At 38.7% G+C, this 27,827-nt stretch overlaps 1 protein-coding gene across 12 annotated transcripts; it reads right to left on the bottom strand.

The window, feature by feature from the left end:
* Nucleotides 1–233: 233 nt before the first annotated feature.
* On the bottom strand, nt 234–26,487 carry LOC121876841 (heterogeneous nuclear ribonucleoprotein A1, A2/B1 homolog). Of its 12 annotated transcripts, none has more exons than XR_006090831.1 (10): nt 26,443–26,487; nt 17,081–17,242; nt 7,028–7,249; nt 6,770–6,892; nt 6,484–6,625; nt 5,854–6,045; nt 5,402–5,722; nt 4,197–4,295; nt 1,304–1,438; nt 234–360 (listed from the first exon to the last, which is right to left on the bottom strand). XR_006090831.1 is itself a non-coding variant. In XM_042382290.1 (9 exons), the coding sequence occupies exons 1-8, from the start codon at nt 26,470–26,472 to the stop codon at nt 1,320–1,322; spliced, it is 1,311 nt and encodes a 436-aa protein (XP_042238224.1). In that variant the 5' UTR covers nt 26,473–26,487; the 3' UTR covers nt 234–360; nt 1,304–1,319. The 12 variants fall into 12 exon arrangements, 9 of the variants coding, with proteins under 9 accessions (XP_042238224.1, XP_042238232.1, XP_042238223.1 ...); XR_006090832.1 differs by having other exon boundaries at nt 1,304–1,420; XR_006090830.1 differs by lacking the exon at nt 234–360 and adding an exon at nt 717–1,095 and having other exon boundaries at nt 1,304–1,420.
* Nucleotides 26,488–27,827: the final 1,340 nt, after the last annotated feature.

Raw genomic sequence — 27,827 nt, 5'->3', positions numbered from 1 at the left:
ATTGCAATTTAATAAGTCAATTTAAATTCTATACTCGACCATGTCTATACAAATATATGCATTCATACATTTCATGACTGCCCCTTGCCAATTCAGATTCTAGCACCATACTGTTAATAGCTCACATTCCCTCCACTTCCTGGTACTGTACTGTAATATTAAATTTCAATGTTACTCCCAACCCCCGAAAAATTTGTCTTACTAATTAAGGGGTGATCAAGAAAACAAAAAGGTTAATAAATTTAAATATAATTAACGTAGAAAAATATTTTGCTAAAAAATTATCACAGGTTGTTGTATGGCAGCAGTGACTAGCACTGTGCCTATCATCTTTGGTGTCTTGTTGTGGCGACAGCAGACCTGGGGAGACAACGCCTTAATTAGTTTCCAGGTAACCATGCATAAGGAACATTAATCAACAACTTACTTTTTTAGATATAATTTTGTAATATAACACAAAACAGTTGTAGCATTGAAGTACAAAAGCTGAAGAGTGCACTCACACTAAGCGTGACCTAGCACCACTACACAATGTGCTAACCACTCAAAATGACTCAGTGTACCCAAACCCTATTACTGTAATACATTACTGCCTACACCACAAAACTGAACACGTGACCTACCTGAGGGTAACACCTAGACAGTTCCTACGACTCACTGCCTAGTTTTCATCTCCACCTCACAGTATATGATTCACAGGATGTCAGAATACACCATTCTTAGGATTAATTTATTTGTAAAATGAAAATACATTGCTGCACACATATTACAAAGAACTGACTATGCTTTGGTTAAATTCAGTAATATGATAATCATTTTATACTACACAGTATCCTAAATATATAAAATGCAAGCACAAAATATTTTTTTCAAAAAATGTTCATTGTTTCTCCTAGCACAGGAGGCAAGTGGCTAGTCCATGCGACGAATGGAATGTTTCTCTTGCACTGGCTCTTGGGTGTGTCGAGGAGCCTGGCTGCCTCCCTATGACCCTAGCTCAGCTTGCCTGCCTCAGTCCTAGCATATCCTGACTGTCTGGGGCCCTGACTCAAGCCCTGCCTGTCTGCCTGCCTGCATGGCTAACCTGCTATGTACCTAGTGTGTGGTGGAAAATCATAAATTAGTCAACATTAACTGCAAGGTTAGTAGTCATCAATATTTATTAAAGCACTCAAAATTCATTTTAAAAGTACCATTATTTCATCATTTATTTAAGACAAGACAGGACCCAATAAAGAAAATTGCCAACTTCAGTGAAATCTAAAAAAAAAAAAATAAATAAAATAAATGCCCGAATACGTACCAAAAATCCACCAGTCTTAATATCGTCTGTTGGGCCCTTGGTTCATGCTAACGGCGCCACCACCACCTCCGCCACCACCACTTCCGCCGCCATAGTTGTTGGGACCGCCACTGTTACCTGCATTATTGTAGTCGCCTGTTAGTAGGGGGGTGGAAACCTTTACTGTAAAATAATCCCTTCTATCACTACCTCAACACCTTGCATTTGATCAACTAGCTGTCCTAAGTTTTTAGATTCAAATGGTATCAAACTCCGTACAGGTCTACTACATATACACAAAGAAAAAAATACATATATACATATTTTATGGTGGAAACCTGATGGATCGCGAGATTATTCCTAGTATTACCAAAATGGTCGAGATTGTGCTTCTGCATAAACTATGTTTGACAGCTGTCTGTCCTTCCTCAATTTTAACCATAAAAATTTCCTCAAGATAGTGTAATTACAAGTTTGCCCAAACTGCAGAATGTTATTCATCCGTAGTGTGCATGTTTACATATGCCATTGGCTCGATCACAACCCAGACAAAGTTAACAAGCCTGCAATATTCTTGTAAGGTGGTTTAATCTTAGCAATAACTAATCCACAAATGAACTACTATTCCAAAGCTAATGTAGAAAGACAAAATATTCTCTCATCCCCACTTTAATTTGTTGAATATACATTTGTAAAATAATTAACTCCTAAAAATATAATTTCATCTACCGCAATCTTTGATGCTAAAGCATTCATATTAGCTTTTATGGGAAACCAAATTGCTTTCACTTCAAACTATTTTTCAAACATTTTCTCAAAAATATTCTGGGAGATTCACACGATTTTTTTTCAAGTCATTTTCTATCGAAACGTAATAAAATGGCATACCGGAAAAATCCTAGTGGAAAGGAAAACAGCGAAGTTCTTGTAAGCGGTCTCAGATGGTGACCAATGCATCTGCAATATGCTCCATTTACACCAACTTTTCATAGTCAATACATTTCATTGTAAAAAAATCACAGGGCAATGTTTATCCACTTCTCACTCTTCACCTTTTAATGCCGAGAAGATATACACAATAAAAAAAAAAAGGGCAACCGATCACGAATTAGAAAACAATACATACATTTAAGGCACAACAAATGCCTAGAACTAAGTCACAGACATTCATTGACCTCATTCTTTTGGTGAAAATGTAATTATGTACTATCTAGTTAACTAGAGCTAAATCTTCAGTTTAAGCTAAAATGCACAAACGCATTCTAAATTATCAGCAATGAGAACATTTACACGAAGTCCATCTAATAACCTATATACTCAAATTAACGCTTCACTTTCACCCATTGTAAAACACACAAGTGCTAACCTTTCAGACATGCCCAACTTTACTCACCAGTGCTCTGTGTGTGTGTGACCAGTGTTGTTTGTGTGTGTGACCAGTGTTGTTTGTTTGTGTGTGTGTGTGTGTGTGTGTGTGTATGCTCATTCTTGCAGGTATGAGGATAAAAATTTACATGGAAACATTCTTTCACATTCAAACCTAAAACACTATCATAACAAATAGATTAGTAATAATTTATACGGATTTAAATATTTCCACAAAAAACTTGGATACCATGCAACTGCATATATTACAGTGCATGGTGAACTACAAGAACAATGAAAGTTTACACAATTACTTACACTAGAGGTAACCCAATTTAGTGAATATATTGTCAAATGAGGCAAGAAAACCTTGTTCTCGGCCAAGCCTGTCTAACAATCGAGTATCAGGACTATGAAAATAAATGTCATATCCCCTAAACACCCCCCCCGTACTCGTGAAAATGCCAGCTGATTGCATGTTTTCTAGGTGCAAGTATCACCAGTACAATAAAAAAGCACTGGATTAACCACCAGATGTGTTACCAGCAATGTATCGAAACAAATGCGCACACATTTAGTGAAAAATTTTTTTTGCTTAGAATCAAAAGTAAAAACAGACTATCTCCGAAACTTGAAGAACAATAAATGCTGTAACAAATCATAAAGCCAAGTGTGAGGTAAAAACCTCAATTAAGCCAAATTAGCCAGCATGGATAAACTATTGCTTGCCTCCAATTGAGTCGCTGATCTACCAGCCAGCAGTCCCATGTTTCTAAAGATTCGTAATAATGGCTATTTTTAAAACAACTTTAACATAATTTTACTTTAAATACACAACCATTTGCAGACACTCATTAGTGCATCCCACACCAGTGACTAATTGCAGGTCTGCCAAAGTCAACATATATATATATATATATATACAAGCTCCTGGAGTAAACGTGTCTTCCCTGAAACCCAAAATTCATACCCGTAAACCCAAAGTAGTAGACAAATTTTTGTTGATATAGAATTCTGATTCACAAGGTTGAATCTCAGGGTTCATGGTTTAAGAGAGCCAAATTGATTGTACACGGAATTTTGCAATAACCTATTTCCTTTTTTGTTAACCTGTCCCAAACATGTTGTATCCCTGATACTCGAGTGCATTGACAATTTGCATACAAAATCTAGTTTTAAACTTTTTTTTTTTAATCCTTTAGTGTAGGAATGTGTGAACCTCTTAAACACCCACAGAAGTAGGCCAATGAAGAGGGGAATTATGGCTGCTACAGGATTATTGCTACTAAGCTCAGAAGCTGCCAGCCAACAAAATAAAGTATAGTATTTAATTACTGATGCATGTAAAAATTTACTCATTTGCCTATAAATGTTTTTATTCCATCTTATTTCCCGAGGTCTTAAGTCAAAATTTTCCCTTTTCTTTTTTTTTCCAAGTCATGACACCTTGTAGTACAGAACACCCAGTGGATACAAGGTGGGGTGGCAGCTGATTGGCAATCTCTTTCTCGAGCATCACTCCTGCACTTGCTCTCCCTCATGCACTCACTCAGGGCTTCCCCTTGTGACTGGCGCTCCCCCACTCCACGTTCCTGCTGTCGTTGTCACTTGTTGCTCTGCTCCCCGTCGTAGCTCGTGTTGCCTCCAGCTATGCCATGATAAAAGAAATTAATGTCCCCAATGAAATTGCCACGGTGTAAATACTCGCGATCCATCAGGTAGCAAGACATGTGAAAGCAAGAGTAATGGAGAGTGAATATTGATACGGGATGTAAATCAGCTGCGGTTTACAGACTTGGCTCTAGTGGGCATTACGGAAATAGGGTTACAAATGTTAGGGGACAAGTTTGTAAGTGTGTACAGTACTAGTATTCTGGAAATTAAAATGAGTGGTGTCTGCAGTTTGCCAGTTTTAACAAGTCGATGAAAAGTAAACAAGTTGAGGGAAAGAAACACTAACAAGTTGGACTGAGAAGAGTTTGAGGAAACCGATTTGTCGGGTCAAGAGTATGCAAGGAGGGGAGCTTCTTTTAAAGAATTTAGATACAAAATCAACACTCACACCAAAAAGTACCTTTGTGATTTTGTATGAATGTGACAATGGATAATGTACAGTATTTTGACAACCCTATCAAGACCAGAATTATGTTCCTTCATTTTGAAGTTTACTGGACCTGAAGTGTTTTTCTTCATTTTGAAATTCACTGGACCTATCACTAAAGATACCGTTTGTAGCGAGTGTACAAAGTGCAGATGATGGTCTGCTCAAATGGTATGGACATGAAAGAAAGGGGGGTGAGGCTGGTTGAGTGTCTAGTCAACAGTGGATGGTAAGAATAGAAGATCAAAGTCATGGAAGCACATGAAATGAGATAGACATCCAGGAGGAAGGCAGCCAGCAGTGTATAGTGATTATAGGGAGGAAGAACTGCTGCTCAAAGAGAATGAAGCAACATGGTAAACTACAATTGGAGTTGAACATCTTTTACTGCAATATGACAATTGAAGAATACTATTTTCCCTTGTTCCCAGCAACCCTGCATTAACCCTTAAATGGCAGCCAAGGTTTCCATAATTGGACCTTTCTGTACAAAAAATTCAATTGGTGGAACAGGAAACATCATCGGATGTTTGCCATTATACCTACAATTGACATGTACTGTACTTATGTTGGCCACTGTTTAAGGGTCAAGTAGGAAAAGCCCAACTTAGTAAAAAAAAATAAAATAAAATAAAAAACTAATAATTTCTTACCAGCACTGTACGGGGTTGATCGGTTTGTCTGACCATATCCTTGATTCCTCATAGGTCCACCTCCATAGCTTTGACCATAGTTGTTACCAAAGTCACTGGGGCCCTGGCCCCAATTGTTTGGTGTGCCACCATAGTTGCTGGCCTGAGGATTCCAGCCTTGGTTACTCTGGTTGTTCCATCCCTGGTTGTTTGGTGGTCCACCCTGCCACGGCCCTTGGTTACCATATCCACCCTGGTTGTAGCCACCTGGCCCTCCCTGGTTGGGTGTGCCGTAGTTGCCCTGATTCCCCCAGCCGCTTCGGTTATCTGATGATACAGTACCTTTTTTTTTTCCACGATACAGAAAAAAATAAATAAATCAGACTTTACAAGAAATTTTCAGCTTTAATTACAGCAAATGTAGTTAATGGGCAGTAACATTTAACAGTAAATCGTCCCACACTTAGCCTTACCTTGCCAACCACCACCACCTTGATTGTTCCCCCAATCATTATTCCTGTTGCCGGCCCATGGACCATTTCCTCCGCCACGTCCCATGCCGCCCATTCCACCCATGCGACCGCGCTGCTGCATCTGAATCTCATTCTTACTCAGAGCCTTTTTCACATCTACCCGTTTTCCTTTTAATTGGATGTTCTTGTGTACTGTAAATACAAATAGATTGAGGATAAAACCAAAAGGACTCGGTGTAGAATTTAGCCCCAACTTAAAAGGATATGGAATTTAGCAGAATTTAGTTTAAAATTAAGTGGTTAGCAGGTACACTTGCATAGTGTGAAGAGCAGAGAGGACAAGACAAATCGTATCACTCGGAGATAAAAATACACCAGCCACCAAAATCTCACTACATTGGTTAGTGGCTTCAATACACAACATTTTCAGGCCAGAACATTGAGAAGATAAATCCCCCCCTCCCCCACACACAAAATAAAGATAAAGTTCTACAAAATCAAAGCATAATCCTCATCGAATTGTTTAATGTCTAGGAAAACAAAATACCCAACACCCTAAAAAAATCAACATGCATGCACAATACTCAAATAACCCTCAACTCTCTGAACTGGGAAGCTATGTTAACTCACGGCACTCACAGCAAGCCTTATCAACGGCATCATAATCCTCAAACTCCACAAAGGCAAATCCTCTCTTCTTTTGAGATTCTTTCTCTGTAGGAATGCTGACAGACACTACTTCACCAAACTGACTGAATGTGTCACGCAAGTCCTGATGGGGAAAAATAAAATTACAATTAAAAACCCCCAAATGATTCAATTCTTTCCACTCGCAGCTTAAAAATCTTAAATTGCAAAAACGGTTCTAAAAAATGCCATTAAATGTTTAGTTCTACAAAATTATGAACCAACTTACATCTTCATCTACATCATCCTTGATACCACCAACAAACAACTTCTTTACTGTTACACCAGATTCTGGCTTCCCAATTTCGTCACGGGGAACTGCACGCTTTGTGTCAACAGAGCGACCGTCAATCTGAAAAGAAATAAGGTCCGCTAATTCTAAAACTACCACAGAAACATCTCTTATTTCCCAATGGTTCCAATAAAAGATTTTCATAATCAAGCAAATCCATCAAACTATTCACAATCCAGTACTTCTAACCCTTACCTTGTGTGGCCTGTTCTTCTGTGCCTCATCTACCATGTATGCCTGAGAGAAGGCAACGAAGCCAAAGCCCCGGGACCTCTTGGTCTTGGGGTCCTTCATCACAACAACATCAACAATCTCGCCATACTGCTCAAAGTATGCCTTCAGGCTGTCGTCGGTGGTGCGGTAATCAAGGCCACCGATGAACAGCTTTCGCATCTGCTCCGGCTCGGAGTGTTCCTGCTAATACAAACAGATCTTAGTTAAAATGCAATTGATTTGATATATAGGAGCTACATTTAAACAATACCAAAGTTCACATTTCATTTTACCAAATTACCCTAAACAACCTTAAACCCACATGACGTCGAGTGCTTTAATCTAGTTTATTCAGCCCTACTAGTCTAATAGAGATCAAGATTGGGCACCTTTGTTTATTTCACCAAATAAGCACCAATGGTAGTTACAGAAATGTGTTCCTACACTCCTCAGTAACCTGTCTCCCCAAACAGCAATATCAGAGTACTGTTGTAGTATCTATGAAAAATGGGTTTTGGTAGTATAACAAGACATGATTGGCAATAGGTTTGCTATAGGCCAAAAAAAAAATTGGCCATGTGGAGACAGGTTACCACAGGGGGTGTAGGATCATTTCCATAAATACCTGGAGGGGTTTAGGTTTGTGTTACATTGGGTAGGTGAAAGCAGCTGGGGTGGCTATTCATGTGAATGTAAATACTGCAACAGTGTGGCTGGAATAAAGATATTTTAATCCTAAGGGAACCACCTAGGAATGCCTGTAAAAAAAAAATTATACACACACACACATATATATATATATATATATATATATATATATATATATATATATATATATATATATATATATATATTATAAAATTACACAATAATGAGAACAAAAAGATGGATAAATTGTTGAGATGGTAGATGATAGTCAAATCACTAACATTGTGAAAACAAAACAATGATCAGTGATTGTATCTATACCATGAGTTAAGCTCTGGTAAAAATTCTAACTTTCTTCTTTAACCACAATACCCAAACATTGCATATGTACAGTAGCTAAAATTGTGTGCATACTTTGTGGGAAGCAATACGAGACCATGGACGATAAATTTTGGTACAAGGGCAGTCACTTATCGAACTTAAAATTTTGAAGCATATCGGCCCCCACCTGCACAGATAATAGTTTTAGCTACTGTGTCTTTTAAATGCAGACTGTTAGACTTGAATTTAAAACCCACAATTAAATCTTAAATAATTTAATCTCAAGTTAAGATCATACACTGGAATAGATAGTTAAAAGGCAGGGGTACTTGTAGATAGAAGCAGCTTAAAAATAAATTATGTACAGAATACACAGGACTAGGTGCAGAAGCTGGCTTACAATCCATTTTAGAGCTGCCACCCACTCGAGTACAGTAAAACCCCAATACCCATGAATTCGCTTTTCCCGACCACCCCTCTTCACCAAATAGTTCCCAAACAGAAAAACCAGCACCACTCCCAGACTTTTAATGTCTAGTACATACTGTACAGTATTACCTTTAACAGATACTCGAAGGTTTTATGAAATGGGCTAAAATGTAGCGTATCTTCTAAATATTGAAGTAAAAATACCGTGAAAAGAATCTTCACTATAATGTAGCTGTGTAAGCAGACAGTTTCCTATGATAAGCCTCCATGGCGATTCAACATGATTAATATATAATCGTATAAAATTTATTTGACTAAAAGGGATAAGCAGTTTTGGATGGTATTCACTTGGAATGTGTTCCCCTCAGAGCTATTGGCAAGTCAGTTTACAACAGGGTCATTACCGTAAAACACAGAATATCATTTGGTATGGATATACCTTCCCAACATTATTACCTTTAAGTGATAAATTTTGCCACAACTTGGCAACTTTTACACAACTGATTAATGAATAAACGAGGAAATATGCAGATGCATAATACACTAAAACATTATTTGGGTGCTGATAAATAGGTAACATTGTTTATCAAGTGATATAAATACACTATAGAGTACTATTCAGTGCTGAAGATATGTGCATGCAGTGAAGCTAGGCTGATCAGCTCTTTGCCCTGCATAACACACTACCACTGACTAGGTGTTCAGAGCAGGCCACTTTTGGTGTGCATTAAAATTTTTTTTTGTTTATCTATCCAAAGTTACGAGCTAAAAAAATAAGCATAACGTACTGTAGGTCACAGCTTAACAAGGATTTTTAACCGTAATTATTTTCCATATTAAGACAGTTTGTACCGGTGTGTATGTGTATACAGTATGTGTACATATACATGCAGGAAGGAATGGAATTAAATGATAAAAATCAGAATGGTCGTATACGCTGATGAACTGGATATAGTAAGTGGGCGACCTGTGGTGTAGTGGTCAGCATCCTCACCTCGCAAGCGAGTAGACCCGAGTTTGATCCTCCGGGAGGGTGAAACTATGGGCAAGTTTCTTTAGGCCATTTGCCTCTGTCTACCCAGCAGTAATTGGGAACCTGGATGTTAATTGATTTGCGGGTGGTATTCCAGGGTAATGGTTAGCCAGTGCAGTTGGCGCATTGTCCAGTCTTCTCTGACTATTCTGCGAGTCATGCAGTGAAAGCTTTTACACCTTCACAAGTCACACCCAATAGGTCCATAGGGAGGCCATACTCGATTTCGAGGGGCTTCCATTATAATAAGTAACAACACCCAAGTAGACACGATGGCAACAATCTTTAAGGAAATAGCAAATTCAACAGGACTCAAGGTAATGTGGATAAGACCAAAAGAATGATCATGAAAAGAAACCAAAGGCAAAACCCACACCCTATCAGTATAAGTGGAATGAATACTTAAAATTGAGTCCTTTAAATACCTTGGATCACTTCTGACATAATGCAAGGTTGAAGAAATTATGTAAAACCAATGTAAATTATAGCCAGGATTGGAGCCAGTAATATATGCTACTGCAGTCTTCTGGGCACACTAAACGAAGATCCGTATCAAGCACAAAGCTGAGAATTTACAACCCGATAATACGCCGTTATTTCTTGCTGTTAATCAAGGAATACATTTCTGCAAATTTGTGAGCCTCATTTTTTATATCATTATCCATTTGGCAGCATTCTATCACTACTCTGAACCAATTGTGTAAATTTTTATATGCAACCATTCTAGCCACCGGAGAAGTGCAGTCATCAACATGCCGCTTCCGTGGTCTAATTCTGGTAATGTACGTTGTATTCTGCAGTACTACACAATGCCTGTGCTACCATCTAAAAATTTTTAATACTATTTATCTTGGTTACGAGTTGACCCTAACCCGTGAGGTATTATCCATTTGGAAGTGACTGGCAGCATTTAGTATTTATTTTGCCGTGAGCCAATTGTTGTATACTTAGCCAACCAAAGTGCGTTCATGGCAAAACAGCGTTAGTAGGAATTATTCAGGTTTAAATTAGAAATTTTCTTTTAGTACAGAAATATATACAGCATGCCCATATATATGTAGTGAACAGAGGGTATAAAGGAAAAGGGAAATTGAGGGGTAAAACATTTTTAATCCTCATGTCACTATCACCCAAAGAAAACCTGGAAAAACTAACAATCGAACAATGCATTCTGGTGTTAGCCATTTGCTCCAGGATTACCAATTATTGTTAAATTTTCCTTTAAAAATCTATGTGGCCATAATATTAGGCAATGGAGTCAACAGTGGGCAATTGCTGCATGGCCAGTGGGTATGTTATGTATCTAGTGGTACTCTAGATTTTCCCAGCAGCTATTCTCCGACCTCGCTAGAAGTCGGTGCAAATCATCCACCTAAAATCTTTGTAATGCAAAATACTCGAGCATGGAGTTATTTTTTTTCCAAGAAAACAATATCACAACCATGCAGACTGTTGGTCAGGTAACTGCAATATTACAGCCAGAGCAACTTTGCAATTTTTTGGTAATAATAATTGTTGCCCCTCGTAACGGGGATGGCCACCTAGGCGTGGATTTAAGGTGGAGAAGTTGTCGCCAAGACAACAATCACACCCAAAGTTAACATGCTGCATTACCCAGGAATACGATCCATTAATTGATTAACATCCAGGTTCCCAATCACTGCTGGGTACAGGCAAATGGCACAAAGAAACTCGCCCGTAGTTTCATCCTGACCCGGGAATCAAACTCCGGTCCGCTCATTGCGAGGCGAGAACGCTGACCATTACACCACAGGTCGTTGCAAATTTTAATGTGCCATAAGCACCATACCAAAGTCTTGAATAGCCAAAAGGGGAATGTTTTTACTGCAGAAATGCAGACTACAAACACCTTGTGCAGATAAACCATATACACTAAACAATTTTTAAATACAATTAGTGATAAACAGAAGTAACTTGATATTTGATGTAACTTGAGCACCTATGCTGACTAATGTTTAACGATTAATTTTCTGGTGAAGCCCAAGCTAAAGTAGGTTAGGTTTGGTTATTAGAACATAAGGAGTCTGCAATAGGCCAGTGCATGGCAGCTCCTGTCGAGTTACTACCACTCGACATCATCCATGAATCTATCCAGTCTCCTTTTGAAACTTTCCAGCACTTACTACAAGGTTGCTAAGCTTGTTCCACTCGTCCACCACCCTATTTGTGAACCAGTTTCTTCCTATCTCCCTCCTAACTATATACGGACACACCAAATTCGTCGCCAATGTCCAATCCAATTCGTCACCATTTACAGCCCACTAGTCACTGGTATTAGTGACATTTTAAATTGGTTTTTTGCACAAATAGAAATTACACGTGTGCAGACAAGTAGAATTATTATACATGAAATTAATTTAATAAAAATGATTAGAACATTTGTAAATTAACAAAATACATTACAAATTTAGAATTAGTGTTATACATGAATATTAATTAATACAGAAAACGATTAAAACTTTGGTAAATAAACAAAATACAGAACAAATGAAGTGACTTGGCACCAGCGCATACCCCACCGAGCAGCAAAGAACCTCGCTCTATACCTCCCCTCTTCAGAGAAGCCTCAATGGTTGATTTGCAATTACAACTACTTGCTGAGCACAAGCTAAAATCGTGCACAAGAAATGCAAATCACGACAAACAAGTTCGTCTCTGGAAGCAGTGGGATGAATATGAATTAAAAAATAAACAATTCCAATTTCCTAAAAAAATTTCAGTCTTCTTCCAAGCTTGCACGAGTAATATATATATTTTCTATTATCGTCTTTCACATATGAATTAAGCGAGAGGACTGCTAGCATATTAACAATGTTTTTAGTTTTATTTTAGTCCAATTCAAGTGAGATGCCTGCACGAGTAATGCCGTTTTTATTTTTGGCTTAAATAAATTGTCTTGGCGAGATGCTTGCACAATCCAATGTGTTATGCCGAGGCATAATTTTGTAATACAGTTTTGTAAACTGTGCGTTTTGATTATTTTCTAACCCATGCAACAGCTGTTTTCACAAATTGTGAAATTTTTGTATATATTGAAGCATTTCAAATTAACTAGAATTTTCTGGTATACATTGACCTTGAAATGATAGGAATGAACACAGCTACTAAACGGGCACACCCCCTATATACAATGCAGTAATCTACTACCTTGGAGAGTACAGTAACCAGTCTTGTCCAGTGCGCACAATTTAGTTACATAAAAGATTACAAATATCCTGTTGGGTATTTCAATTTTGGTACAAAATGACCAGACTGAAACAGGGTCAATGTGGGATGTCACCAGGGATTTGAATACGGAGTCATACATGGTTAGGTACAGAAAAAAAATATACAAAATATTTCTTGTTTAACATTTCCGTTGGAAATTTAGAGTTCCGAGATACTTGGAATTTTATATTTAGCCAATCGGTGGTAGTTTTTATTTTTACGCCACGGTCTTGCACATGAATCTGCGTTAGTATTTGTAAAGTCACATCCGTGCGCCAATGTAGGCAACTTTTGATTCCCGCTCAGTTTCAAGATGGAGCCTGTGTGTGGAAGTGTATACCTTGGTTGGCTGACTGGCGGGTTATTCACCGTGTTTTTGGTATTATTGCATTTTCAGACCACACATTCCTACCACTAATCTTTTATCATATTCGAATAAGACAGTCTAATTTAAAGATAATTTTCATCTATCACATTACCGTCGCAAATGTATAGTAACGGAGATAGCATACCCAAAATCTCCATTTTCTTCCGCCTACCTCAGTGTCTCCTTCATAAATCATCATCACACGTATGCGTTCCTGTACACGTCACGTGGCCAATCAAAAGCTTTTTTTTTGCAACCAATAAAAATGCTTTTTCATTTCATTCAAGGTATTTTTTGGCCTAATCAAATTTTATTTTTAGTCTCAAATCAGCGTCAACAACCTGTAAGAATCTCAGAATCCAACGTTGAACAAGAATCAGGCCAATAAGGTAAGAAATAGGCAATTCCATCATATGGCAAGCCAGTTAGGTTAGGTCTATTTTTCTTGTGTTTTTGGGGGTATTTTTTATTCGCTTAGCCATTATTTTTTTCAGAAAATGTACCACGGGGCAAAAAAAAAAAAAAAATCAGACGGAAATGATCATATTCGGTCTTAACACAAATACACTAGAAAAGTATATTTTTTACTTTCTAACAGTGTTGTGCACTTATGCAAATTTAGTGTGTTTGAGAATGATGCAGCAACCATAAATATTAATAACATAAGAATGGAGGAAACTGCAGCGGGCCTATTGGCCCATACTGGGCAGTCCCGTTTACACCCAACCCCTATTGCTGATATAAGCATCCAACCTATGTTTGAAACTATTCAGCATATTCGAGTTAGTGATATTTGGTAACTTGTTCCATTCATAAGAACATAAGGAGTCTGCAATAGGCCGGTTGGCCTGTGCATGGCAGCTCCTGTCGAGAGTTACTACCATCATCCATGAATCTATCTAGCCCCCTATTGAAACTTTCCAGAGTTCCCGCACTTAATACAAAGTTGCTAAGCTTGTTCCACTCGTCCACCACCCTATTTGTGAACCAGTTTCTTCCTATCTCCCTCCTAACCTAAACTTATCCAACTTGAATCCGTTGCTCCGAGTCCTATCCTGCCCGGATATTATAAGAACTTTATCTATATCCCCTTTATTGATTCCTTTCACCCACTTAAATACTTCTATCATATCTCCCTGCACTCTTCGTCTTTCTAGGTTATGCAAGTTAAGTTTCTTTAACCTATCCTGATATGGAAGGTTTCTAAGTCCCGGAATCATATTTGTCATTCTTCGCTGCACCGACTCTAGTGAATTTATATCCATTCTATAATAGGGGCACCAGAACTGAACCGCATAATCGAGGTGCAGCCTGACTAGCGCAAGATAGTTGCAATAAGACCTCTGCACCCAATACTCTGTTTGCCTTATTTCGAACATATAACGCACTGTTTTCTAGGCCGTAGGTCCGGGCTTACAAGTACCCCTAGGTCTCTTTCACAAGTCAACTTCTCTAGGTTGATGTTGTTAAGGCTGTATACATTATAAATATTTGTTCTTCCAATATTAAGTACGCTGCACTTACTGGTGTTGAATTTCCAAACCAGTGTTTACTTATTTCGCACCTAAATCTAAATTTGTCTAATTTAAAACCATTGTTACGAGTTCGCTCCTGGTTGGATAGTTTGAGTACCTTTGTAATGTCCCCTTTGTTTAGCCCTGCCTTCCATTTATACACCTCAATCAGGTCGCCCCTCGCTATACGTCTCTCGAGGGAGTGCAAATTAATCTGCTTTAACCTGTCTCTATACTCAAGGTTCCTAATGCCCGGGATTAGTCTTGTCATTCTCCTCTGAATTCTTCCCAAGGATTCTATATCCATTCTGTAATACGGTGACCAAACTGAACTGCGTAATCCAGGTGTGGTCTCAAGCGCAAGATAAAGTTTTAGGATGACCTCGCTAGTCTTGTAACTAACACTCCTTTGTATGAACCCAAGTACTTTATTAGCCTTGTTACGAGCAAAAACACATTGTTTACTTGGCTGAAGGTTCCTACTTATCATTACTCCTAATCTCTCGCAGTCGGATTTCTCTATGGCATCGTTGTTCATCTGGTATCTGGTTTCCCTGTTTACATCTGTTCTTCCATCGTCAGTATAGTATCCAATGTAAATCAGTGTCAGTATCGTGCAGAACGACATACCTGGTACTGTTACAAGAGGCACACTAGCAAAGCGAAGACCGCCAATGAGGATACATTTTTTATTTTGTGGTACATTCGTAAGAAAGCACTTGTCAACATTACATAACTAAAATTTTGGGGTCAATATGGGATAACTCACACTTAAGGCAAGTCATCTTCACTGCCTCATTTCCGACAGAAATGTTATAAGAAATTATTTTCTGTGTTTAAGCAGGTAGGACTCAATATTCAAATACCTGGTGACATTCATCACACTGACCTGAAACATTTGCAGTGGTAATCTTTCTATTTTCACAATTTTGGAAACTAGGAAATTAATTAGCTTTGGAAAATTTTTTACAACCATTTAAACCCCCAATTTTCTTAAGTATTTGAGACAGGTCAGCACATAAGAAATGCCACCAATGCAAGTGGGCACTTCGCAAAATTGACAAATTACTGTACAATGATTAAAATGAATGGACTTATCAGGAACCAATTGCTCTGTAGTTTGTAGGTTAAGCTTTTCACCTTTACCAGGCGTAATGTATAGCCACTTATTTACGCACCGGCACTTGCTTTATTGGAATTTCTACTAAATATCCATAAGTATTATGGATGATAGAGTGGTAGTAATTCTCGACAGGAGCTGCCATGCGCAGGCCAACCAGCCTATTGCAGACTCCTTATTTTCTTATGTTCTAAAAAGCATTATCAATTACAAAGGGCCGAGTGGCCATAGTTTTGCTGCTAGCCCCTGCTACCTGGCCCACAGGCTGCATGGCCATGTTATTGAATTCTTGGAAAACAATCTTTTCTGATTTGGCATAATAATGCCAAGTTTTTTGGTGGTTGAATGACTTACAAATGTTGCGGGAAATGCCATATGAAACGCAATGTACTTTTGTTCCATTCAAGGAACAAACTTCCCAACTGCTGAAGCAATTGGCCACGTTAAAGTGGCCCATTATTAGGGCCAGACAGCCTGTGGGCAAGGTGGCCTACAATATTACAGCCACATTTATTCCCAAAATTTGAAGCTTCGTGATTCATTTTAAAACAAGTGAAACAGGACCACACAAATTAAGTAAATATAAGCTGGACATGCCATGGGCTAAACTCCTCCCAAGCTTAAGCTCCCCAAATAGCCCACATGTAGACCAAGACAAACACTGGGTAACATCCTGTGAGCCGCCAGCCAGATCACACCTAAATCCGCCACCACGCACAAGGTCCCCCAAATTACCACAATAAACCAACGCATCTAGGCATCTCCTCTAACACGAGATGCCACGTGGGACTATCTTTTAAAATGAAAATGATCACTACCATCAGGGAGACAGCAGGAAAAATAAAGGATGCTAGAGAACAGAGGGAGACGCACAATGTCTGCCTCGCGTGCTCATTCCTCCCTCCTGGCTGACGTGGCCAACCTCACCTCCTATCAACTTCGAAAATTCTCTCAATTTCCCGCCTCAATTATATCGTAAACATATAATCATCAATCTATTATGTAATAAATCAAAAGGAGTCGATATCTAGGATTCATAATTTATCCGTTATATACATAAATATATTTTTTACATATTCACTTCCTTTGTCTGGCACCAGGTAGACGGATTCGGCATTATTCTACCATAACTATGTTATTAACTACAAATTCCAGTGTACATAAGAGGTTAAAAGATATTAGTGATTTACAGAGGATTATGGAGGACAACGGCCATTAGTGTAAATGGAGAAAGGGAAGAGAGGGGTGATGCCGCGGCCGCCATGACACACCGGCCTCGCCCTCAAAAACCCTAATTTACTCTATTTACACTAAACTGGTCGTTTACACAACACGCCACAGTCTACAACCTATAGGATGCGAACAACAAACTCACCTCCTTCACCATTTTGAATGATGTTTCGTCCGCTGACGCCACAAAACAAGAGTTAGTATAGAGAACGGTGCAGGTGACGCTTCCTCCTCGCTCGCTGCTGGTCTGGGCCGATGGTGCGTCATGCCCGGCGTCGGTTGCCTCGCGTATATCAAACTTTTTATCCTTAACGAAACAAATTTGAGACCTGATTTTTTACCATATACTCTATATTTGTATTTGTATATGATGGTATAAATATGAGATTTCAATAATTCCTTATTTATATGCTATTTCAGGGAAAATTTAAGGGGACGGATGTGACGTCACGAGAATGTCTACGGCGGGGAATTCAACATTGCCCTTGATCTACTTCAAACTCCATTTAATTTCTACAAACTGTTTATATTACAATTATTCAGCTACGAGATATATAAATTAATATACATAAAATTAACATCATATTGTGAAATTTTAGTATATTACATGTAAGGAAGCCATGAAGGACAGCCCGTCACCAACAGCTTTCTCCCCAACAAAAATATAAAATTGAGAAGAATCCTGGAAGGTTGTATTACAGGATGTGACACACCACTAACAACAATACAAAGTTTCGAACCATGTATAATAGTATGGCTCAGTATAAACTATTTTGTGCATTCAACTATATATATATATATATATTTCATGTAAATCCACAATGAAAACGTGGATAAGATAAATCTTGATAAAATCACACGGGAAAATGGAACAACGGAGTACCTTAGCTTTTACTTTTACTTTTATCCTCTTCGCCACTGATCGGCTTGTTAGCCGCTTGGGCGATCGGTCACGACTCTTTTCCTTTATATTCTTCACCAAAAGGTCGGCTCGCTAGCCGCCCGGGCGATCGGTCACGTCTCTGTCACGCACTGTTGGCAAATACTGGGCATGCACCGGCTCCTGAATGTACCTGAACCCGCTCCAGTGTTGGTCAAGTCTTCTCTTGAAAGAGCTCACACTCGGTGCCGTCACAACACTTTCTGGTAGATTGTTCCAAGAGTTTACAACCCTCACTCCGAAAAAGTTTGCCCTCACGGTTTTCCGGACTTGCGGCTTCTTCAATCTTGAGCTGTGACCCCTTGTGGGGCGAGCGTCCGCCAGCTCCAAGTAAGGACACTCAACTGAGTAGTGCCCCCTGAGATGCTTATAAACCTCAACTAGGTCCCCCCTTGCCCGTCTGTAGTATAAGCTAGGCAAGTTCAGGCGCTCCAATCTCGCAGGGTAGCTGAGATGCCGAAGTGCAGGCACCAGCTTGGTGGCCCTCCTTTGAACATTTTCAACCAACTGACAGTCCCTAGCATATCTCGGGGACCAGATGGGGTGACAGTACTCCAGATGGGGAAGCACTTCACTCCTGAAGATCGTCACGAGGGACGGACCGTCTAGATATCTGAACGACCTTCTTATAAGACCCAATAATTTATTTGCCTGATTTACCTTCTTCTCACAATGGCCCGAGAACTTCAGCTCATTGTCAACATACACACCTAGGTCCTTCTCACACACAGTCTCAACTAGTACATTTTCTTCATCCCGTTGGGACATATGGTACGCCTCCTTACCGTTGGTACGCCCCAGGTGCATCCTCTTACACTTCGTGACATTGAATCTCAGCAGCCATTCCTTCGACCATTCCTGGAGCCCACAGAGGTCCTTCTGCAGCTCTTCACAGTCCGCTTGGTTCTTAATTTCCCGAAATAACTTGGCGTCATCGGCAAACATTTGTATGGAGGAGTGTACAACGTCAGGCATATCATTTATGAAACAAACAAACAACAGCGGGCCCAATACACTACCCTGCGGTACCCCACTTGTTACAGGTACAGATGACGATTTCGTGCCATTAATCACCACACATTGCTTGCGGTCATGTAGAAAGTCTTCTATCCACGCTAGGACATTTCCCCGAATTCCGTACCCTTCCAGTTTGATTTTCAGCCTTTCGTGGGGTACACTGTCGAAAGCCTTGGCAAAATCTAGGTAAATATTGTCGATATTACCACCCCGTTCTAGAATATGGGTCCAAATATCCAATACCTTGAGCAATTGTGTCAAGCAAGAGCGCCCCGGCATAAAACCGTGTTGGCAATCTTTTACAAGGTTGTTTCGTAGTAGATGTTCCATCGCTGCATCTCTGATAATACTCTCAAGTACTTTACATATTATGCTGGTCAGGCTCACCGGTCTATAGTTGTTCGTGGAGTGCCTATCGCCCTTCTTGAAGATAGGACTCACATAAGCCACTTTCCATTCACTGGGGACCATTTGTTCATCCAGGCATTTACAAAACAGAATCTTCAGGGGCTCTGCAAGCTCGTTGCACAGCTCCCTTAGCACTCTAGGATGCACCATGTCAGGTCCAGGACTCTTATGGACCTTTAGCCTGGACAGTTTATTTCTAATACCCTCTTCAAACACAATGGGTATGATGTGTCGAACCGGAAAATTCAAAATATTTCCCCTAAAGTTGATCCTCTCTTCCCTGAAAAGTCGAAAATCTACTTTCAAAAAAGTCGCTAATCTACTTCGAAAAAGTCGATAACTCTTCAAGCCTCAGGTCTAACCTCTACTCGCGTTTTAATTTACTTTGCATAGCGGTATAAATATATTTATTTTACTTGATCGCGTGCAACCAGCCTTTGGATCCTTTTCAGCCCTCCTACACTCTATCTTTATATATGTGTGTGTGTGTGTGTGTTTATATACTCATTCATCTATCAACTCTACAATATATTAAATAAACTTATATTATTATTTTTTTTAATTCAGACATTATATATTTTAATTATTGTTGTGACAGCTAAAAGATCAATAGCATAAAGTAGCTTACATTAGAAAAGCGAACTTTATATAATAGTAAATTATATATATATGTATATATATATATATATATATATATATATATATATATATATATATATATATATATATATATATATATATATATATATATATATATATATATATATATATATATATATATATATATAATTTTTCTTAATTTCACTGTGAATTTTATTGACGAACGATTACACAATCAGTCACAATTCTTCAAACTCACATATACCTCAACATATACAGTACCTTCCTTTCTGTAAACTTAGTGAAACACACGTCATCTCTCTTTACAGTAAAGTACTGCTCTGTGCAGTATCTGTACCCTCTATATAAGGGGTCCGTGAAGGTTAGATAAAAATTTAACATTTATATTCACTATACTTTGAGTATGTCATACACTGTATAAGGCAATGAATTTTCAATAAAATAAAGTATATTCATTGCATGCAAAATTGTGTTTATGTGCTTATGTGCATTTTTCTAGGGAGGGGGTCCAATGGTCCATAGCTTTCACCAGATTCTCAAAGATGTCCGTGACTCAAAAAAGGTTAAGAACCACTGGTCTATATCCTCTTCACCACTGTCTTGTCAACTCACTGTTGGTAAATATTAGTCTTGACAGTATGGGATCTGTTACACACTGTTGGGAAGTACTGGGCATGTACGGACTCTGTTACGTACTGTTGACAAGGACTAGGCATGTACAGGCTCTTAAATGTACCTGAACAAACGCCAGTATTGGTAAAGTTTTCTCTTAAAGGACCTCATACTTGGTGCTGTCACAACATTCTCTGACAGGTTATCACAACAATTCACAACTCTTGCTCCCAAAGAAGGTAATTTTGAAAGTTTTATTTTTTGTACTGATAGCTTCTTCAACCTTTGGCTGTGACCTCTAGTGGGTCGACCATCCGCTGTTATCAGAGATTGTATACACATTTGACTAACTAATTCCCTTTAATTATTATTATTTTTTTTAGCAAATCGCCTATAGTACAAATTGAGCACATTCTTGTCTCTCTTTGTAACGGAGATGACTAAGTACGGACGCCTGTTTAGTGGCTCTCCTTTAGACGTCAAAGTCAATTGGCATTCTTTGCTGTATGTTGGAGATAAAACAAAATTAAAGAACTCCGAGTGAGGGAGCAACATACTTATGAAAAGTCTTATGAGATGCGGATCTAGTCTATGAACAGTATGTCTAGCATCTTCGTATAAGTACTACTATGAACTATAATTTATTAGCAGGATTCACCTTCTCATAATCATGCGAGAACTTGATTTCCTTTTTAAGATAAACACCCTGTTAAACTATTATGAAAAATCTGACTGAGGCTATACTGGTATTATTAACGGAACAAGTGATATGATACATATGTTTTTACTACTATTATCAGAGGTGAGATATGAACAAGAAAACAGCGGATGTTATTGTATGAGGCGGACGCTGGTATAATCTTCACTGCTACAGCAAGATACTTTCTTTGTAATTTCGTTGAATTTTGATCAAAGTCTTTTAGGTTTTAATGTACCAAGATGTAACCAGATCGGAATGACAGGTGACAAGTGGCTAAGATAAGAACTAACATGCTGTGAAGTAAACATGAAGAACGCCTTGCCACACATCCGTCATGGCCAGATAGCTGTTTTTAGCAAAAATTTCTTAACCTTGGAATATTGAAATCGGTCAATAGGTCACATGCAAAAGTAATTTTCACTCTACTGTATATTCTAGATCCAAATTTTTTCAGCGTGCATAAATTGAGCTACTACGGGAAGTTATATAAGTGGCGTAGACAAAACAGAGCCTGAGGGGCGAGTTAGCTCGTTGCACTACACACCACCAATGTTAGCAACAATCCAACGTGGGCTTTTATTATCATGGGGGAGGGACATGTCCACCCAATAGACTCGATTTCATTTTTTTTAGAATATCATTTGTAGGACCAATATAAACATCTTTTACATACATTCGGTGTTAGCTAGTTTGCCTCTCAATTTACGTTTCGGGTTCGATCCCGGATTGCATGTGAGAGGTAGTGGCGCAGGGTAAGCCTAAAATGCATGTTTTCACCGGGTACTCCAGCGTCCTCCTGAACTAACATTGTGCCATCGTATTATTCTTATTTTTTTTCTAATGTACAGCCTTAACGGAGAAATGAAAATGATGACTTGTTTAATCCCCCATTGTTCCAGCAGGACACCGGAGAAAACCTCACATCCAACCCAAGCGGTAATTGAACCTGGGAAGCTGCAGTGGGAGGCAAACGTGCGACCGTTGTACCCCCATGAAAAAGAAACTCACTAGGAACACTGCTGAAATTCAACAAGCCACTGGCTTACTTCTTCCGTCAAAGTATCATCATCATCACCTTTTTATAGCCATTTATCCACACTTGGATGGGTTAGACGTGTTTACCTGATGGCAGCTCTCCAAGCTGCACAACCTCTTACTGCCTCTCCCCCGGCTGCCATCAGGCAAATTTAAACAACTTTTACGAATGGATGTCCCCATCACCAAATCACTTTTACAGCAGCCATGGCGATAACTTTGAACTCCTGATACGACTCACTTTATCCTTCCAGTACATTACATTAACTACCTTTATTATATTGCATTTGGAATTTTGTCCAACAACACTGACTCACTATTGGTGATAAAATAAAGAGAAGGTGCATGTCCTGGCAGCGTGAACAGGCGATCAATATGGCAGCTGCTGCCGGAAGAGATCGATATTAGAACACGCCTACTGGCTGGTATATTAAATGGCCTGCTCAGGTGTTCAGAGTTAACGTTATACTGTTGACGTGTTTTGGAGGTGTGTGTTTGTATGTGGCCATAAATATATATGCTATGGCAACTTTAAGCCCCTAAAGTGAATCCTGAACATTGTTTGATGTTACTATGGACGCGCTATTTTGCAATACTGTTAACTAACCTGATAACGTACAAACATTGAAGAACTCTGGTAGTATTTCTATTACAATTAAATGCAGATATTGTTGACTAAAACTCTTTCCCTCTAGTCATTAATTATCTGTAACTTTGTTTAACGTGAGTGAGAGTACAATACAGTAGTTGAATTATTGTGTAATCAAGATACCTTAATCTGGCTCAGTTGCTGACTTTGACAAGAGGTATTCTCGGGGAGGAAAAAGGAATTTGATTGCTTGACTCTATACCAGTGAAGAGTTTAGCGCTCCCCTGCGATATATTGTTTTGTGTTACGGCTCTTCTTTCAGTTATTTATTAATATGCCAATCGGGCGTCGTCGTTCTGACTACGGTACGTCCCCTGTAATCACTGTTAACAACAGGGGACCAACAGTAACTCGCTAATCTTTCACTATTAGGGTTCAGTCTCTAGCCTGGCCAGCATTCCTCATGTACTAACACTGGACAATAAAGGTCATAACAAAAGAGAGATATTACCGCCCGAATGGCGAGTCAACTGATAAATGATGAAATGATAAATTACATACGACTCAACTCATTATCGCTGTGTTTGAGTCACTTTCCTTATCATGGCAGATACGGAGTGTTTACCACAGGGAAGTAGTCCGGCTGGGAACGTCTACTGTCACGCCATAATCACAGCAACAAATTGATAACCTGGTAACATATCAAACTGTTTAACCTTATCATTCAAATATCAAATAAAAACTGTGTCGTTTTGCAGAGAACTCATCAAATTACTTGTCTTAGTGGGTCCCATAGGCATGATTGCCCGTTAAGGACTGAGAGGATGCAGGACACTGTAAACTAAGCCTAAGGTACACAAGGAGGCAGCACGACCACCTCCACTTCCCCAAGTACCCATTTACAGCTGGGTGATGGAGATCGAAACACCCTCTTATCCTTGGAACCACCGACTTCTGAACAGGTGGCAAGAGCTGAATCCATTTTTTTTTTACGGGCATCAGCCCACCCGGGCACAGGTCACTGACCCACATCAGGGCCTGGGGGAGGGCGAATAGATGATGATGATGATGATGATAATTACTATAAATTAATTATAAAAAATAATAATTATAATAATAATAAAAACATAAGTAAATACAAAATTGAAAACAAAAAGTGAGAAACGATATACTGTACAGTATGTATGTTGTGTTGTCAAAGTAAGAGAAACAATTGAGACCTTGCAATTGTGTGTAAATGAGGCAGAAGGTCAGATCAACAACCTAGTGTAACAAATAATTGAAGACCTATTGTATGCCAAAGGCAGCAGGGTCTACCACTAGACAACACATTATGCTTTCAATATCTTCCCAGGCGGTAGTACTGTACCTCCCATTTTGGGAGCTGCCTACTGCCGAACTCCAGTTAACATGGAAGATATAAATGTATTTGATTATACTGCTCGGGAAGATTTTAGTAATTGGTATGCCTGTTTTCCTTTAATTCAAGAGAGACTCAGCGCAACTACGTTGCTCACTTAAAGATTAGCCACCCCACTTAATATCACCTGAAGATTAAACACCCTAACATTAACCTAAAGGTTAACCCCTCCAGGTAGCAATGGGGTGGCTAATCTGCAGGTGATCTCCATTTTGGACCTTTTTTGTGCTGCAACATAAACTGACCAGATCAGATGCATTAAGGTCTGTATTGTACAGTACTTAGTTTTATTCATGTACGGTATTGTACAGTACTTTTGTTTTATTCCTGCACTGTATTGTACTGTACAGTACTTTTGCTTCATTCCTGTATTGTATTGCACAGTACTTAATTTTATTCCTGTACTGTGTTGTACAGTACAGTACTTTGGTTTTATTTCCTCTACTGTACTTTTGTTTTAATCCTGTACTTTCATTTTATTTTCTGTACTGTACTTATGATTTGGGCATATTTTACATATCTATCATCCATACATATTACACAGCTATCATCCAAAAGATCTTTCTACAAAACCAGTACAGTACAGTATAGTGATGGCAGATGAGGTGCGTGCTGTGTTGAGCTCTGTTCATCCTGACTCTGCATGATTAAGCATTGACTGCAAAAGCTGCCCTTGCATGTAATGTCAGACTGTGGCACTTCAGTATACTATAGTACTTGACTACTGGTATGCCTGTATTACACAGGTAATTCTAATTTTTTCTTAAAGGAAATAATACAGTATATCTAAAGACATATTTTTCTCAAATGCATGAAAATCGTGAATATGCTGTACTGTACAGGTATTTTAGAATTAAACTAAAATCATAAAATAAACATACTGTATAGCATCCCAGTCAGCAAAATGCTCAATAATAAAGGCTTCACTGAGAGCTATAGAATATGTTTAATACTGTAACATTTCAGCTACTGACCTATGGTACGCCTTCAAATATTGAGGAATCATTAGCAGAACTCTGAGCATCTACTGTATAATACTGCAATAGAAGCTGCTAACAAACATTCCCTTAAGTTGAACATGTGATGTATCTCCAAGCAATCTCAGTCTGCTGGTTAAGATAATCACCATTGAAGTCATTGAGATTCAGTGTCTTTACATTAAAAATAACTCATAGATGTATTTGCTTGGGATTTGCATAATATCCTGCAAAATCATTTAGGAATACTGTGGTGTTTGAGTAATGTGCAGTCATATATAAGTGTGGTGAAGTACAGTAGCTAAAACAACTATCTGTGCATACTTTGTGGAAAACATTATGAGACCATGGATGATAAATTTTGGTATATGAGGGCTGTCACTAGTCACACTTCAAATTTCGGAGCATATCGACCCCCACCTACACAGATACAGTATAGTCTGCATTTACGAATGCGGATTTTGTTTACGCGTTTGGTCATTTACGCGGTGCCTTGCCAGAATGTAAATGCATTAATTAAGCGGTAAATTTGGTCATTTACGCGGGAAGCGGCGCGGGCAGGGTGCGCACAAGGTCGCCCAGTCATCAAAACATTACCGAGTGCTTCACCCACCACCCACCACAGCCGGCCCAAGTCAGTGATAGTGATAGTGAGGATATGGACTTTGAGGGGTTTGACAAAGAGGCCCTGCAAGCCTCTGTGGTGGATAGTGATACAATTGATACAAGTGATACAGGTGAGGGCCAATAATCTGTCCTCTGCCTTGGAACCAACCCCCCATCCCCGTGTGCCCAGCCATCTTTTCTACTAACATAAGTGTTAAAAAACCTAATATTATTGATATTTCTCTAAAATATTAATTGTGTGCATACCATCATAAAATTAAGATGTTATTTTTACTACAACGTACGTATTGTGTCGGAAAAAGTGGAGTTTGGGGGTCGGCCCAGTCTCTATTTCAATTAATCCCATATGTTCTGTTTATTCATTTATGCGTTTCTCGTTTTACGCGGTACTCCACAGGTTCAACTGACCACGTAAATGCAGACTATACTGTGGTTGTTTTAGCTACTGTACAGGTTGTGTTAGAAGTGGCAAGGAACTCATATGGATATACAGGTATTAGTAGTGGTTATGCGTTAGTACTGTAGTGATGATGCATTGATGTATTAATAGTGTTAATTTACCTGATGGTCACACAAATTAGAGGTGGCCATGCTGAAGGAGGAAGGCTATTGACTTGTATAGGATCCCTTCATTGTTCTTGAGAGTCTTGTCAAGGACTATTCTGAAACCCAGAACTGTTTTCAATTCCACTTCCACAGCTTCAGATGGTAATGTTCCACAGGTTTACCACCCTGTGTGTGAAGAAATATTTCTCTATATTCGAACTTGTGTCCTTTTATGTTGTTTGCACATGACTTCACGAAAAAATGGCCAGGGTTTATGTTTTCCATCCCCTTTAAGACTGACTGTCTCTATGAGATCCACCCTATTGTGTCTTGTCTGAAGGGTTGTTAGTCCTAAGGCCCACGTCTACTTGGATAATCGAGATATGGTTCAGGAATCATCTTAGTTTGGCTGTGTTGCATCTTTTCTAGGGATGTTAGATTACTTCTGGAAGTCAGGTTTCCATGCCTGTATACAGTACATTGCAATCCAGTTGGGGGACATATGAGAAGCTTATAAAGGTGGATAAATTTTTTTTATCTTTGTATTTGTAGGTTGGCTTTTTTAACTGCTGCTTCCACTTGTTGCACTGCCTTCAGTGATTTATATATATATATATATATATATATATATATATATATATATATATATATATATATATATATATATATATATATATATATATATATATATATATATATATATATATATATATATATATATATCACGATGCCTACAACTTTTTCCTTATCAACATTATCCAAGAAATTGTTACTAGTAGAATAGTAGTGATTAGAGTTGTTGTATCCCACATGTAGGGTCTTTCATTTTGTAATGTTAAAAAGAATTAGCCAGTCCTTTAACCATTTGAACAGCTTGTGCAGATCTTTTTGCAGTGTTGTATCATCATCTTGATTTATCACCTTATCAAATATCTTTGTCGTCCAAAAATGTAATAATGTGGCTGGATGTATTTTCATTGACATCATTCATGTAGATCATAAACAGGGTGGGTCCAAGGTAGTACAGTATTCTTTTAGGTATTAGTAGTGGTGACGTATGGGACTGGTGCACATATAGATCTTTCAGGAGCAGTATTCTGGGATGTGATATGCCAACACTGTCATTGTACCTGTGGTCTTCATCAATGCAGTGTCCATGAGCTACAGGGATATGATGACTGGCAGATTGTACTTCATGAGAAATGCCTTGACATTTTAGTTCGATATTTTAACTGGCAAAAGATAGAAAGTAAATAAAAGAATATACTGTACGGCCTCGTTAGAAAGCAAATTGAATGAGTAGACTGCGCATAGATTACTAATTAAACAAAATGTGTGTACAGTATTGAATGGGTAAGTAAATAGAATGAGTAACTGAAGATGATTATTCTGAATGGATA

This window comes from Homarus americanus, unplaced genomic scaffold (genome assembly GCF_018991925.1).
Source record: "Homarus americanus isolate GMGI-L3 unplaced genomic scaffold, GMGI_Hamer_2.0 scaffold50281, whole genome shotgun sequence".
Taxonomy (NCBI): Eukaryota; Metazoa; Arthropoda; class Malacostraca; order Decapoda; family Nephropidae; genus Homarus; species Homarus americanus.
Note: the sequence above shows the minus strand (reverse complement) of the source record. Positions and strands in the feature narration are given on the sequence as shown.

What these genes read in the sequence shown, in the direction of transcription:
- LOC121876841 (XM_042382290.1), bottom strand. Translation starts at nt 26,472, where the DNA reads ATGGCCACCTCTAATTTGTGTGACCATCAG. An exon ending in CATTCAAAATGGTGAAGGAG is followed by an intron (nt 7,250 to 17,080) that starts GTGAGTTTGTTG and finishes TGTTTGTATTAG; the next exon opens with CAGGAACACTCCGAGCCGGA. An exon ending in TAAGGCTTGCTGTGAGTGCC is followed by an intron (nt 6,046 to 6,483) that starts GTGAGTTAACAT and finishes TTGTATTTACAG; the next exon opens with TACACAAGAACATCCAATTA.